The 15,125-nt window shown below is 39.5% G+C and overlaps 3 protein-coding genes across 3 annotated transcripts; 1 reads left to right on the top strand and 2 right to left on the bottom strand.

The window, feature by feature from the left end:
- Nucleotides 1-212: 212 nt before the first annotated feature.
- mfap2 (microfibril associated protein 2) lies at nt 213-6,761 on the bottom strand. The gene is made up of 9 exons (XM_055025691.1): nt 6,676-6,761; nt 5,425-5,482; nt 3,146-3,190; nt 2,904-2,924; nt 2,743-2,823; nt 2,627-2,668; nt 2,454-2,541; nt 2,048-2,121; nt 213-791 (listed from the first exon to the last, which is right to left on the bottom strand). Exons 2-9 carry the CDS (start codon nt 5,453-5,455, stop codon nt 688-690), a joined length of 486 nt encoding a protein of 161 aa, XP_054881666.1. The 5' UTR covers nt 5,456-5,482; nt 6,676-6,761; the 3' UTR covers nt 213-687.
- Nucleotides 6,762-8,010: 1,249 nt separating this feature from the next.
- Nucleotides 8,011-11,934, bottom strand: sdhb (succinate dehydrogenase complex, subunit B, iron sulfur (Ip)). The gene is made up of 8 exons (XM_055025674.1): nt 11,726-11,934; nt 10,795-10,928; nt 10,157-10,242; nt 9,911-10,047; nt 9,338-9,454; nt 9,152-9,253; nt 8,960-9,082; nt 8,011-8,524 (listed from the first exon to the last, which is right to left on the bottom strand). Exons 1-8 carry the CDS (start codon nt 11,795-11,797, stop codon nt 8,444-8,446), a joined length of 852 nt encoding a protein of 283 aa, XP_054881649.1. The 5' UTR covers nt 11,798-11,934; the 3' UTR covers nt 8,011-8,443.
- Nucleotides 11,935-12,110: 176 nt separating this feature from the next.
- mrpl20 (mitochondrial ribosomal protein L20) lies at nt 12,111-14,497 on the top strand. Its single transcript, XM_055025683.1, has 4 exons — nt 12,111-12,330; nt 12,484-12,594; nt 13,641-13,718; nt 13,812-14,497. Exons 1-4 carry the CDS (start codon nt 12,244-12,246, stop codon nt 13,980-13,982), a joined length of 447 nt encoding a protein of 148 aa, XP_054881658.1. The 5' UTR covers nt 12,111-12,243; the 3' UTR covers nt 13,983-14,497.
- The last annotated feature ends 628 nt before the right edge of the window (nt 14,498-15,125 follow it).

The following is a 15,125-nucleotide window of genomic DNA, read 5'->3' as shown; positions in this document are numbered from 1 at the left end:
ATCTATGACAATGTCTTGCTTCTGATCGTTGCAATGGAAACAGTCAGATTAGTCATGCATGATTCAAACTATTAACTCTTTGCAACTGCGTCACTTTATCATTCCCATGTTGGACGTGAAGGATGGGAGAATCGAACAGAGTGAGTTAAGGTAGTAGTGTTTCCACCGTATATAAGGGCCTAGTCAAAGTACACAACCTCACACTGAGCAGCTGGAGTTTAAACATTTTATTTTTTTCAGTTTTTTGGTGACATTTTTACAAAGCAGTAGTACAGAGGCGGTGGTTGGACGTCCCTTCAGAACAGTCATGCTGATGTTCTGCAGCATCTTATCGTTTCTCCTGATCATCTCTATTAATGACTGCTTTTCAACAAAAGTACAGTACAAACACAAAATATGAGATTATTATGGCACAATGTTTAGAAAAAAAAGAAGATAAAAAAAACAGGAATAAAATGAGTTTTCATGGTTTCATGTGCACCTCTAAAAGTTTTATAGCACCAGTGACTCACACATCCGTCAGTGTTATTGTTGATCCCTCATAGTACACACAGGATCTACTGGGCAGACATAAAAAAAAACAACAAAAATATTCAAAGTGCTTTTCGCACAAGAGTATGGAGCCGTACGGAGGAGTCAGGAGGGGAGAGGAGTCGGTATCCTGGCTGGCAGCGTTCCCGCTCCGGATCAGCAGCCGCCGCAGCTTTTCCCACAGCTTCCTCCGAGCGACCCACACTGACCGCTCAGCGCCATCACACCGCAGCGAGAGAACTGATCACGGCACAGATCCGCTGGAAGAAAGCACACAGAGAGGTCAGTTCATCCTCTAAGACGTGCCAAACTCAAGACCCAGGGGCCAAACCCAGCCCGCCATAAATTCAAGATACCAGTTAATATCCAGTCTGATTTGATAATATTTTTGCAGTTTTCTATTTCTAGTAATACATTTTTATAATCAGTTGAATAAATTCCTAAAGGTGACCTGGTATGCTTCCTGGAGTAGGTTAGGATATAATAAAAAAACATGTTCATTACATTTTTTAAAACAAAATAATTGTTAGATAATGAGAGTGGTCTGTTCTGCCTGTTTTGGGCGTCTTCTCATTTTAAAACAAATTAAGCTGCTGCTGTTCACGCCCCCAACTCAACATTTACACTCATGTGTGAACAGATGCGTAATTACACAAAAGCACATCTTTGAAAAACAAGTAGTCCCTCCTGCACAAACATCAAGAATGCACCAAGTGGCCCCTGAATGGTAAGTCAGTAACAAAACTTTTCTAGCAGCCATTGTACAGCGGTAAAACCAGCTGACCAAATGTTCTGGAGCCTTGCTGGGGTTGCAAGGTAACAGCGTAATGTGCTTCAACAATCGGGAGGTTTTTGAAACGGCTCATTTTCCAGACAACAAAATCATTAATACCAAAACCTGGCTGGGTGGATTTTTAGTATGATTTTAAAACCAGTTAAGAGCCAAGTGGACGTACAAAATAAGCAAAATATGAATTTTGCATAGTAGGTCGTCTTTAAAACTGTGAATTAAGGAAATTTTATTTCTGTTTCTGCATGGATTACAGCAGTGGTCCTTAAGTACCTCTACCCTGCATGCTTTAGATCTGATTCAAATATCATGCAGTTGTCGAATGCAGCAGAGGCGTGTTAATCAGCCATTCATTTAAGTCAGGTGTTTGGACGTGCAGAGACACAAAGAAGTAGTTTTGTGTTTCATAGATGCACGCTGACCTCACGATTTAAAACAACTAAACTCTAGTCTAATGAAGCTCAGGCACTTCAAGTCTTTACTGAGGTTCAAAAGGTGATTTATCTTTCTTGAGTTAAAAGTAGTTGATCTCTGACTCATTTCCTGAGCGTTCCTGCCGATGAATGCGGCTTGTTTCACTAACGAAGGTCGTAGCAGCCCTGTGGAACACACGGGTAATTTCTGGAGCAAAAAAAATCAAAGTTTTATTATCCCATTACTGTGCAGTTTGCGGTTGCTGCTCAGTCAGTGATGTCAGGATTTTCTACTCTACAGCTCTGGACTCACCTCTGAGCAGCTCTTCGTGTGCACACACAGTCCTCATGCAGATCTCCTTGTTGATGACGTAAACTCGTCTCAAACTGGGCAAAGACACAAAAAGCTCAGACGTTGAACATGTCAAAAACCCAAACACTGAGTAACATCTGCATTCCCTTTCTAAACATTTACACCACAAAAAACTTACTTTGCTAATGATTTACTTACTTCCAGCTGAAATTTAAAGCTTTTAAAAAATGGAGGCTCAAACATGTCTGTTTTTTTTTAATTTAGATCTACATGATGAGAAAGCAGGAAGTTGATGTGTGATTATTTTACTTTTTAAATCATACATTGATTTATTTCCTCTGCAGCAGGAGCTCAGTAACATCAGTCAGTGTGGGATGATCCTCTAATGTATAAGAACCATCTCTACCTGTAGAAGCAGAGGCTGTTCAGACACTGCTTGCATGGTTTGTGCACTGAGTAGAGTCTGGTGCAGGGATACTGCTCCTCTCTGCAGTCTGGGAATCAAACAACGAAATAAAAATCAGTTCTTCGCTCTGCCACAACCAGCTGCCAGTCCTCTGTGCCTTGCAGCTGTCTTACCGAGCGGCCCAGGCTCCGTGGGCTCCGTTTCAAAGGTCGGATCTGGAACCCAAACACAGCAAAGAAGCATGACACACTGTGTCGAAGGTGGCAGAATGACGATTCAACGGGTTTACCTGACTTCTCCGGAAAGACCGCAGGCTCAATCTGGACCTGCTGCTGGTAGGATCCAGGGAAAGGCTCTGGGTTCTGGGTTTCTGGTCCAAAAAAGTTACAAATATTTAATCATTTTTAACACCTGAAGTGGAACATCTGAAGAGCATTGAGAGGATTTTACCTGAATAATAGTCATACGAGTCTGTGAATTAGAAGAGAGAGAAACATCAGAACCCAGAAAGAAAAGTGACATGAAAAAGAGTCCAAACAATTATGGCGAGGAAGTATTAAATGACTTCCGGCCGGTAAACAACAGCAGAGAGAACCATGGAGGCTTGGTGAAACATCAGAGGCCAGCGACGGATCAGGAACAGATGTGCTGAGCTTCCACAGCGCAACTCAATATTCTCTGAATAAACTCACCAGAGAAGGGAACCTGTTCCTGGTACTGGGCCTGAGCAAGCACAACTGGTTCAAACAAATAGAAAAACAGAAAAAAAACATGCAGATGTTAGAAACACTTCTTCTCCTGGTCATTTATTTTATTAGATGTTTATTCACGGAGCGCTCTCTCCGTGAATAAACATGAAAAACTGTTTCTAACTTTTAATGATGATGCAGGTTGAGATAAAGTGAAGACTTTAGACAAGCAGAAACCCATTTATCCCCTTTTATACAACAAATTTAATTAGAAAGAGACATGATTAGGAATAAATTATAAATTGGTGGTGAGTCTATCACAGGAAAAGATGGGAAAGGTTTCATTATCCCGTTTTAAGAAGAAAATAGTTCCTAACAGTTTTAAATGGTCAGAAAAATGACTGCAGTTTTCTAAAACGTTTTTACCCCCTTTACAGATTCAATTGTTTTCTATTCCAACTTATCACATTTAAATGTTTCAGATCATTACATACATTTTAATATTGGACTTAGATAACCTGATTAAATAAAAAAAGCCTTAATATAGATTTTCCTTCTTAAGCGATTAAAGCTATCCTATCCTGGTGCTGCAGAAAAACACTTGTCCATGAAACTGACGCCTTTTGATCATCAATCAGATTTCTGCAATAACATAGCTATAAATTTAAGTCAAGATTTTCATTAAATCACTTAAAAATCATCTTTTTACAATTTTTTTTTTTTAGCATTTTACAGATGTACTTATTTTCCTGCAACATAAGCATAAGTTCACCCACTTGAAATTCTCCCTTAAGATTTCATACCTTTTGTCTCATAAGTTCCCTGAATATTTTTCTCCAAAGTTTTGAATCTATTTTTGATAAAAGTGAGTGATTTGAACCTTTCACAATACAAACATTTCATACCAGTCGATGTCGATAATCATCGATTAGTTTTTTGTTTTAAATATCTGAAATACTACCAAATTGTTGGAGCTGCACTTCCTGTTTCATCCACAGCTTTCTCTCCACGCTGCTGTTTTATTTTTAAGCATATGTTAGTTAGTTGATTCCACCAACTGTTAGCTGACTTTCAGTTAATATTGTATGAACTGAATATTGAATACTCCATCAGATGTTTCATTTGCTGATATTGATCACCTGTCTGTCGCGATATATATTGTTATTGATTTATTGCCCAGCCCTGAATGTGAGACAGGCTTTTGTGATTTTTTTGTTCAGCAGTGGTTTTTCTCTTTGTGATTATCAAACTGACACCAGTGGAGACATAAACACTGACTTTAACTGAGGCAGGTAACGGCTACAGTACTCTCCAACTCACCCCAAACTTTCATTTTGCATTAGCTTTGGTTTACTGAATAGGAGCGAGTGGATATACCAACTAATGAAGTGCTTTGCACTGGAGTCACATTTCCCCAGTTATGTCACAGTCACACAGCAATACTCAGACTGTTGGGTAAGTTGGGGTTTTGGTGCCTTGCTCAAGAGCACAACATGCAGCAGGAGGAAGCTAGAATGTAAACTGTGAAATATCCAAAATTGTAGGTTAATCAAATTAATTCATGACTTAACATAAGAGGTTAGTTTGGATCGCTCTTTTTTCTTTAATAAGTAAAATCATAATCTGTCTGATTTTAACATTTGTTTAGTAGTTCATAGTAGGGTTTGGGGGCCATTTGTTTTCTGTTTTCTTTTTGTCATCATGGTAACCCAAATCTGATTTTATGTGCTGCATTAAAACTTGGCTAAATGCAGTAAGTATTTTTAAATAAATATTGACCTAGATTCTGTGTTTTATTACTGAGAATGGGCAAAGTATTTTTTCCAATGACAAGCAAACTGGATGCCTTTCAAAAATTATTTGAGGTTTTAGAAGAAAAATCTGATAATTTAATTAACATAGCTTGTGGTCAGTTTATTGTTGAGTAGGTTTAAAAAAGAAAAAAAAAACAACTATCACAGCAACATTTTGGTGAATTTAGTTATTAAAATGTTTGGGTTTTTTGACACATGAGTAGCTTTGAGCTGGCGATTTTGTTTTGTTGGACACTTCTAGTTTAAAATATTTAAGTGGAACAAAAAAAAACAAAGAAAAATTTGTGAGGGGGAAACAAAGTCTTTCTGCTACATACAGAGTCTCATCAAGCACATATAAATGATTTTTTCTGAGAGGTTTTTTGTTTTGTTTAGTGAAAATTTCAGCCTCTATTACAGCTGAGAGTAAAGTTGTAGTTTGTGTGAAAATTCTACAAAAATGCATGTGAAATGTTACATGGCTGTTACCTGGCATGCAGATGAGTAGGAGGACTCTCATGATCACTGGGAGGTAGACTGACTGCAACTGAGGAGAAGACGGAAACAAAGCAGCATGAGGACTAGAAAGTTTTTCTTTTGTCTCCCTTTCCTCCTCTCCTTCTTCTCCTTGCTCCCTCCGTCACCTTTCCAACCCTCCCGCCGCTCTCTCCCCTCACCGGCCTCACACAGACGCTGAAAAATCTCACAGCGAGTTTTTCTTTCTTTTTCCTCGCTGCTGCGGCTGTCAAAGCTGCATTCCAAGAAAAGAAACAGAAGACCCCCTTAAATCCCACCCCCGCATCTCCCTGTGAGTTTTCTTCATCCCTCCCTCCCTTTCTTCCTCTCTGTCTCTACATCCTTCATTTCCCTTCTGTCACACTCACTGGTCATTTCCTCGAACCCTTCCCCCTCCTCTCTCTCTTTTCTTTCTTCTGTCCTCCAAGAAACTAAAACAACTCTAAAATGGGAGCCTAAAGCTCCCTTGGAGAAGCATAGAAAATATAAAGCAGACTTTTGCACACATTAAACATCATACTCTTGATCTCCAGACTGAAACTACTTTATGGAAAGTGTGATTATTTCCCCCTCAACTACAGGTTTGCACTGTATGCATCCCACCCTCTGACTGAAACAATGGCCTGCAGTATTTATGTCTTTGTGCACCAGCATAACTCACAAACACACAAACCCGCTGCTCCTTTCCCTGCATCATGGTGTCTATCAGAAACCATATGTTTTCTCAGCACACATCTGGGAGCAATTAGCCCCCCTCTTTCCACACTTCAGTCCTCCACTTTCAGGCTACAGAGACCCCCAGGCCCCCTCCATCCTCCATCCTCCACAAGCCGAGGACAGCAACAGGAGATGCTCGGCTGGCATCCATTTGTGTCGGAGTTTTTGGAGTCCAGATACAAACAAAGACAACACATTTCCAACTTGCAGTCCGCTCTCATTGACCCCCATCAGAGCAGTTCTCTTTTTTTACTGAAATTTTCAGTCCTGGATCTTCACTTATCTTCCTCGTCTCTGGTAAAAAAATAAAAAAAAACAGCCAACATGCCAACTTTGAACATGCATTAAAGCAGAATAACCCATCATTTATTGATCCACAATCATCTCATATCTTTTTTTAATTTAAGTAAATTCTTCTGGACAAATTGAAATAGATCAGCGTTGAGCATAAAAAAGAAGCAAACAGACATTTGGATGCATTCATGAGCTTTAACCCAGATTTCTTACCTAACTTTGGTTCAGTTATCTTCAACCTCTGCCGGCGCGGATGCCTCCTGTGAAAGCAGGAGAATCCTGCAGCTCCTCACTGAACCAGCCCACATCAGCAATCCCCTCCTCCTGCTGCTCCCACCCCCGACCCAGACACCAGCGCTCCACAGACTGGCTAACGCTTTCTCATTCATTTTGATCAGGAGCCGATCTGGGCCAACACATGAACACAGTGCTGCATTTCAAACTGTGACAAGGTTGTAATATTCAAAAACTCCTAATGCAAATAACTCATTCTAATAAAACACAATACGGTTTACGAGTGCATCTCAATTGCTTACAATATGAAGGAGAAGTTAAATTATTTCAATAATTCAACTCAAATTTGAGACTTATGCTCATTTGAATGCTAATTTTTGATGCACAAAAAGTCATTGCAAAGGAAGATAATTGTTCACAGAGAAAGCAAATTATTGGAAAATATGGTGGAAGGAAAAATTTTTGATTGAATCACATATGAGTTGAGGGGGAAATTTGCAGCTGGAGGCAAAACTTCTGGAGCCACAAAGTCCCACAGAGGAAAGTTCAGCAGCCATGTTGGTTGAAATTTGTTTTATTTTGACTTCTAAATAAGTACGATGAACGATCCGTCTGCTGACCTGGTATCCTTGCATTGGTAACTAAAAAATAAAAACTATTAGGGATGCACCAATATCAGCTGTGCTAATCGGATCGATGCCCAGGCATTAGAAATATTCACATCATTGGGTGATACTGGTAAGTCTGTGCGTCAATAAACACGAAACACTCTGACATCTGCTCCACTCAAACTTTGTTCTTTAGAGACTGGGGGAGCAGTTAGAACTATTTAAGTGGTTCCTAAAGTGTGGAGTATTATTGAAGCTGAGGGCTGCTGGGACTGCAGCGCCCCCATGTGGTAGCAACACTTTTAAAAAAAAGATAAAACAGCTTTCTCTCCCCTCCCCCCCTTTTTTTTTTGCCAAATTCTGCCTATTCTGAGCTCCTTTAAGGCTGAGTTGTTTTAGGGACTCTTGTCACTTTAAATCCAATAAATCCTCTGTTGGCCCCGCCCCCAATCCACGGTTTATACTCACTCGTTAAAATGGCTGCAAACAGATGCGTGTACTTTAAAAAAAAAAAAAAAAATTAAAATTAAGAGCCTCCAACATAACCAGCAATAATGTTTCAAGAGACAATAAAACTCTTTGTCTTTTCCCATCAGGCCTTGCATAATTTGAATCAGTGTGAGTTACGATATTTATTATTTCAACTAATAAGGTTTGAGTATCTGAAGATGATTTCGCTCGAACAGAACACACACACAAAAAAAAACAAGTTGCTGCCACTTATTTATTTTCCATCAAACAAACAAAGAGTGCTGTAGGCAAGGAGGGAACATATGTACTGTTTGTCTTCCTACAAGTGCAAATTATTGGAGAAAACTAAGGAGTTTGGCTAAGCATAAGAAAATGCGCTGGTTTTTCCACTTTAATGTGAAGCAAAATGTTTCCCATTTACACAAACATCCACACAGTAGAGTTGGAGATAAAATCATCTAAGACTCAGACACACACTCTCTCCAGCATTCACACTGTACTTGTGCGTTTGTGTAACACCAAGTCCTCCAGCCACACACACACACATTTCTAGGACAGAAACATCGTGTGGTGTTTGAGATGACTGGTGTTCAGGCCTGTCAGACCTCAAAGAGCATTTTATAATCAATAATTTATCAATCAAGTTGTAGAAAACGGGAGCAGAGTCTTCAAACAGCTGCTGCTTTCTTCTCCTTGTATGTGGCCATCATCTTCTTGATCTCAGCGATGGCTTTCCCTGGGTTCAGGCCCTGAAAATGAAAACGGAGGGAACATCCGTCAAATATCCATGGAGAACAAGATCCACAGTTCATGAAGAACAAACAGAGAGTGTGAAAAAGGACAATAGTACAAAAGACATATTCTAATATTTAATAGCTCTTTACAGGATCACAATAAAATAAACTATAATGCAACAAGTCAAGACGAAGGAAGGAAAGAAGTTGTAGATAAAATAAATTGATAGATAAATAATGCATAAAATGTGGTTTCTATAGAAATAATGCACCTGGATTACATCTAAAAATCTAATCATCATTTCTCCCATTTCAATGCAGATGATTTACATTTAATTTATTAAGAATTAATTCTAACTGTGACTAAATATGTTAGGCTTCACAATGCACTTTGAACATGAAACTGATTTAATAAAAGCATGGCAGCTTAAACTCAGCCTGCTAACAGACCTTTGGGCAGGTCCTGGTGCAGTTCATGATGGTGTGGCAGCGGTAGAGGGAGAACGGATCCTGCAGCTTGGACAGACGCTCCTCTGTGAACTCGTCTCGTGAGTCGATCATCCAGCGGTACGCCTGGGACGGAACGATACACAAGGTTTATGAACTGCCTGAGATTACAATAGGCCGACCCGGAACACACACCTGCATGAGGACAGCCGGCCCGAGGTATTTGTCTCCGTTCCACCAGTAGCTGGGACAGCTGGTGCTGCAGCAGGCGCACAGGATGCATTCATACAGGCCGTCCTACACACAGCAGACAGACAGATTCAGATCCCTGCCAGCTCTGGAAACTCGCTCTGTTTTCCCAAAGAGAAGATGGAGCTTCACCAGCTTCTGTCTGTCCTCCACAGACTGCAGGTACTGCACCTTCCCCTCCTTTGAGTCGTCCTTCTTCTTCAGGTACGGCTCGATGGACTTGTACTGGGCGTAGAAGTTACTCATGTCCTGCAAGCAGGACAGAAACAGATGATGGTGTAAAAACGTTTCTAAATAAGTCCAGTTTATGCAACTTATTGAAACCGTGTCAGTAAAAGCCAATCAAAATTTTCATGATTACATAATAAATTAAACAGAGCTCAATCATTTTCATTTGTATGATTTAACAATTTTTTTTTTCTCTCAACAAAAACTGGATGATGAAATGTTGTTTCTGAGATCATTTTGGATATTGTTAAATGTTCATTAGAATTTAAAGTTTATTGATATTTGAGAATGTGTTCTTGCATAACCATTAGAATACTTGAAGACCGCCTAAAAGCAACAATATTATCGTTTATCGCAATAATTTCTGGACAATTTATCGTCCAGCAAAATTTGTTTCAGTGTCTTGACTACCGTAGAATAAACGCTTTATAGTTGATCATGGTGAATGGGTCTCAAAGTGCAGGTCTTTTTACTCACAGGTACCAGGTCCTTGACCACATACATGTGTGGAAGTGGGTAAATCTTGGTGGGCTTGCTGAGGTTGGAGTCAATCTTGTTGAGACAGGCGAGTGTGTTTCCTCCGTTTATGTTCATCGCACAGGATCCACAAATACCTGATTCCCACAAAACAAACAATAAAAAAGGATTAAAATTGATTTCTGACAAATTCTGAGGATAAAAACGATGCAATAAAAGGATTTTCTGAAACAACTTTTGTTTTACCTTCTCGACATGAACGGCGAAAGGTCAGAGTTGAATCCATCTCATTTTTTATCTTGATGAGGGCGTCGAGGACCATCGGCCCGCAACTGGGTACAGAAATGCAAACTCAGAAAGTCAAGAGACCGGGCTGTTTCTATTGCTACTGTCTTGACAACAAAGACATGAGAGTCAATTAGATATTAGATTAAAAAGTAAAAGAGGAGCACTGAAACAAGCTCGGGATTGTGTTAATCAAAAAATAAGCTGCTCAGGTGACATTCTCAGATAAAACATATATTTTCAACAGATTCAATCAGATAAAAATGAAGGTAATCGAGAGTTCTGTGTTAATATTAAAATTCTGTAGGAAATTTAGAGAAATTTTAAAAGGAAGATGTTTAAAACTTGCATATTAAATGTTGTAAAATGTCCTATTTAGACTGCTTAGATAAGACGGCTATCACTGGAGCGGTCCAGGTCAGGCTATCTGAACACCTTCATTTTGAAGGGGGGAGAGGTGCAGTGTGCCCATCAAAACTATTTTGTTTTAAAGAATTATCAGTCTGTTCATATTTGCATCAATAAATAATCACATAGCCCCCCATACAGCGTAATCTACTATGTTTCCTTAGATCAGAGGAAAACGCAGACAGTCTTACGTGTTGAGGTCGATCTCATACGTCTGCATGCGGGGTTTGTCTCCAGGTGTGTCTGGATCCCATCTGTACACCTGGAACTTCTTTATTCTGGGCTGAACAGCTGCAGCTGTAGCTGCCTGGGCATACCGCGCTGCCTGGACACAAGCACACAAAGAGAAATTGTTTTAAAACATGTTTTTCTAACTGGACAAATCTATGAAGGACCTACTATTAGTTATATGTACTCTGTCAGCCCAGAGAGCACGACTCAGCTTATATGCGTTAATCGTTTTCTCTTCCGAACAACAACTAGTTGTTCCTTCCCACTGACACCACATGCTTTCTGCAAAGTCAACTTTCCACCACCTCTCCTTTATTAACTGAATTTTTATGGATGATTCGGCTAGGAGTGAAATAATAATTGTAACTGAATTGTATGATTGTACTGTATTATATTGATTTGATTACATTTTCAAGAAATGGTTTGGAGTTGTGTTTTGAAAATGCATTGAACTGTCATTTGTTCCATATTATTACGGTTAATATATATAAATTAACCAAAATTGCAACCTGAATATGAAAAAAGTGTACGGTTTATTGTGACGAAGCTTTATTACCCAAAAGCTAACAGGCTAAAAATGCGGAAAAAGTGTCTGTCTTATTCCTTAACACTCTTTGAGTCGTCGTGGTTTCACATTAGAAGTTAGATAGTCGTCGTCTGATTTGTAAAACAAACTCAAGCTGCAACATTTCGATTTAAAGGAATTAAAAGATCTCAAAATAATATGGCTAACAGCTAAACCAACCAGTGTGTGAACTAGAAACCAGAACATAGACGGAGCCTTAGCAGTTGGAAAAGCGGCGGCGCTTCAGCTCAAAATTAGCTAAACAAAGTGATGGCTTCCCACAATGATGACTGAAAGTATGTTCCATCCACCGGTTGACAGCTTACCAGCAGTCCGGCAGGAGGGCGGAAAGCCAGAACGCTGCAGCGGCTCAAGGACGTAAAGGCAGCAGCAGACATTTTTACGGATTCAAGTTTCTCTTCTCTCCAATGACCTCCATCGGCTGTTAGAAGCTTCCACTGCGGCTGCGCCAGAACCTTTGCTGGGGCGCTGGTTTTGTTGGCCGTTGTGTCCCGATTTCAGTTCAGCCTGGTCGCTTGGTTCACAAGAACATTTAATTCCTATTATTTAAAGTGATCTTTGTTAGATTACATTTTTAAAAGTTTTCATTCCGTACTGCGTATGATTTTAAAATAAATGTATCACTATTAGAACACTTTCATATCACTGACTCTCCTTCCTCTGCTTTGGCTGTTAGAAAACAAACGTACCTCTTCAAGCGCGATCCAGTCGTAGTGCGGCGTCTGATAACTTAACACAGTCTGTGCCCAGGTGGTGCGAAGTTAAGGTCATTTTGTTTTCTAACAAAAGAGAACGAACTGGACAGGGGTGACGGGAGAGTATAATGGTATTTTTAACGTTATCTTGCTGGATCCGCAACCGTGGACCCGACAGGTTCTGGAAAGTACAGGAGCTGCTTAAACATGCGCGGGTAAGGCTACGTCTATGTCCTGGAGCGATGACCCCAGGGTTCCTAAAATCTCCAGTCCTTTCATCAATTACGTATAAAAACGTGCAGATTTACTCTCCGTTAACCGTTCTTATTGAGCAGAGATAAATGCCTTTCTCGCTGTTCGTCCACCAGCACTTCAGAGGGAGGAAGAACCGCTGCTACAAACTGGCCGTGCTGTCCGTCAGGAGGGCTTTCGTCTACGCCACCAAAAGTCGAAAGCTTAAGAAGCGCAACATGAGGACGGTGAGAGCCTGACACCACCTGACACCAACCTCTGCTCAACAAACATCACATCGATATACTGGCTTTTTGCAACCCAAGGTCAAATCTGAAATTTAAAGCTGCCATGCAGTTTTTGTATTAAATCAAATGGCTGTAGAATGTTGCTTGTCACACACAAAACTACATATTTTGTTTATCTTTCTATGTTTTTTGTACAATGTTTCTTAATTGAGTTAAAATGGCCTTCCCAAAGCTGACTTCACATCCTTTTGGTGACATCACAAAAGGCAAAATCCAGCCAATCAGAGCACAGTATGCTCATTGGTATTAAATTTTTCTCCTGGGATGAATATATTTCTTTCTTACATATCCAGCAATGATTTATAATAAAAATAACATAATCTTGTGAATGCAGTCCTTTCAGATGACTTCAAATTCTGAAATATATTTCTTGCAGACTTGCTGCCTCAGCTTTGCTTCCACCTCCAGACAGATTTGTAACAAGCCTTGTACACTGTACCCTTACTCATTCTAGTCAACACTGTAAGAAACAAACAAGGGCAAAAATGTAATTGCTTCATAGTCAGAAATGAGAAGTGGTTTAGGTTTTCTGAAGTAGAATGAGTTTATGCAGCATCCAGAGTCTCTGCAGCAGCAAAACTCAACCATCTGAGGTGATACAAGCAGAATATGACTGCTAGAGGAGAAATAAACCCAAATAAGGGTTAACACATCTTTAATGGAGAAAAGAAAGCATGTACATAAAGTTAATCTCCTCATAACTCAAATGCTTCAGATTCTACATTTAAATCTGTCAATCGTCACCTGCTGTAATTGGTATTAATGGAAGTCCATCAGCTTGAGTCTTACACTTGTGATTCCATCAACTTAAATTTAGAACAAATATGAAAGTTTATTTTTTCTTTGAGTGGTGCAATTAATTTAGCTCTAAATCCCAGTGATTGTATTGTATTATATTTTGTGGTTATTCAAAATTTTCTGGGTTTTCTGTAGCTTTGTGCAGATGCTATATCAATGTATTCCCCTGTGTTGCTTTCTATTGCCAGCTGTGGATCACACGCATTGCAGCCGCAACACGAGAGCACAGCATGAAGTATCCTGCCCTCATGCACAACCTCAACAAGGTTTGTTGAATCGTGTCACCACCCAGCTCCAACCGCTGTGGGGTTCCTGCTTCCAGCTCTTCATGCTTCTTTCCTCCTTCTTCCTCCATACAGTGCAGCGTTCAGCTTAACCGTCGCGTAATCAGCGAGATTGCCATCACGGAGCCTCGGACCTTCCTGTCGCTGGCGAAGCTGGCTCGAGCTCGACAGCAGGAAGGTTTCCGAGCGGCGCTGGGAGACGGCAAAGAGCCTCCAGGTGTCCTCTCCAGAGTTATGCTGCAGTAAAGACTCACTACCGTCATGGATTCAAGGATCTGTGTTGTTCAGAGACATCAACTTTACTTTTGACATTTCATCTGTATGTTTCAGATGTAAAATATCTTAAAAATCATATTTCCTCATGTGCTGCTTCATCAGAAAGATAAAGTCAGTCTCGTGTGTGTCAGTCAGATGTCACTCTTGTTGATAATCTTCCTTGGATTCCTGAAGAACTTGTGATGTTTGCCACTGGATGAAGTAAAAAGTTTGTTCTTGAAACAAAGTTAACATGGACGTCTTTCAGTGCTGGGGTCCCAACAACATGGAAATGTTTGCTTTAAAATACATGACAACAATGCAACAAAAAAGTGTCCAAAACATCTTTAATGGAGAATATCTTCACTCAGGCAAGACTAGGTTTGAATTTGCAACCTACAACTTTTGATTTGATTCTACTTTTTGTTTCACTGTGTATATTATTTCTTGTGGTGAAGATGTAAAGCTGTTTTATTCATTAAACTTTTTATATATAATGAAATTGAGCTGCTTATTTTAAATCAAGACTGGCTTGTAATAATGTTTTGTGGATGTCCTGCGTCAGACTGATAACCATCATTTGTCCATCATCAGTGACTTCTGGAGTTGTCTGTGCTTGAGTCTGAAATGTATTTTGTAGTTGAAAATGTGTGGAAATGTCAGCTTCCAGCTCCTTTATTTATCTATTTTGCAGATATCTCCTGACCCAATCTCATTTTATCCTGGCAAACTTCTGTCACACAGCCCTCCACATATGATAAAAATCATTAAAATTCATTGACATAGTGAAACTACAAACAATTCTAATTATTTAGAAAGCCAAAAATAAACTATTACTAGAAAACATAAAAAAAAGTTTAAGGCAAATTTATAAGTGGGGGTGAAAATCAGTTTTAAAATATACAAAATCTTTTGTCAGTAAGTGGAGTCAAACTGTGGAATAGTCTGAATATTGAATTTAGTGTAAGAATATTGATCATTTTAAGCTTGAATGTGTCAAAAATTTTGACATTAAAGGGAGAGATCAATCTAAAATACACCTATAAATACTAAATCAGTATCTAATTGATAATTTAGTTCCAAATCCCCCCTTGTATTCTGGTTTCACAACTTTACCATAAGTAAGATTTTTCT

The sequence above is a fragment of the Poeciliopsis prolifica genome, unplaced genomic scaffold (genome assembly GCF_027474105.1).
Source record: "Poeciliopsis prolifica strain line A6 unplaced genomic scaffold, Auburn_PproV2 SCAFFOLD003, whole genome shotgun sequence".
Lineage (NCBI taxonomy): Eukaryota > Metazoa > Chordata > Actinopteri > Cyprinodontiformes > Poeciliidae > Poeciliopsis > Poeciliopsis prolifica.
This window is presented reverse-complemented; position numbering and strand designations above follow the sequence as displayed.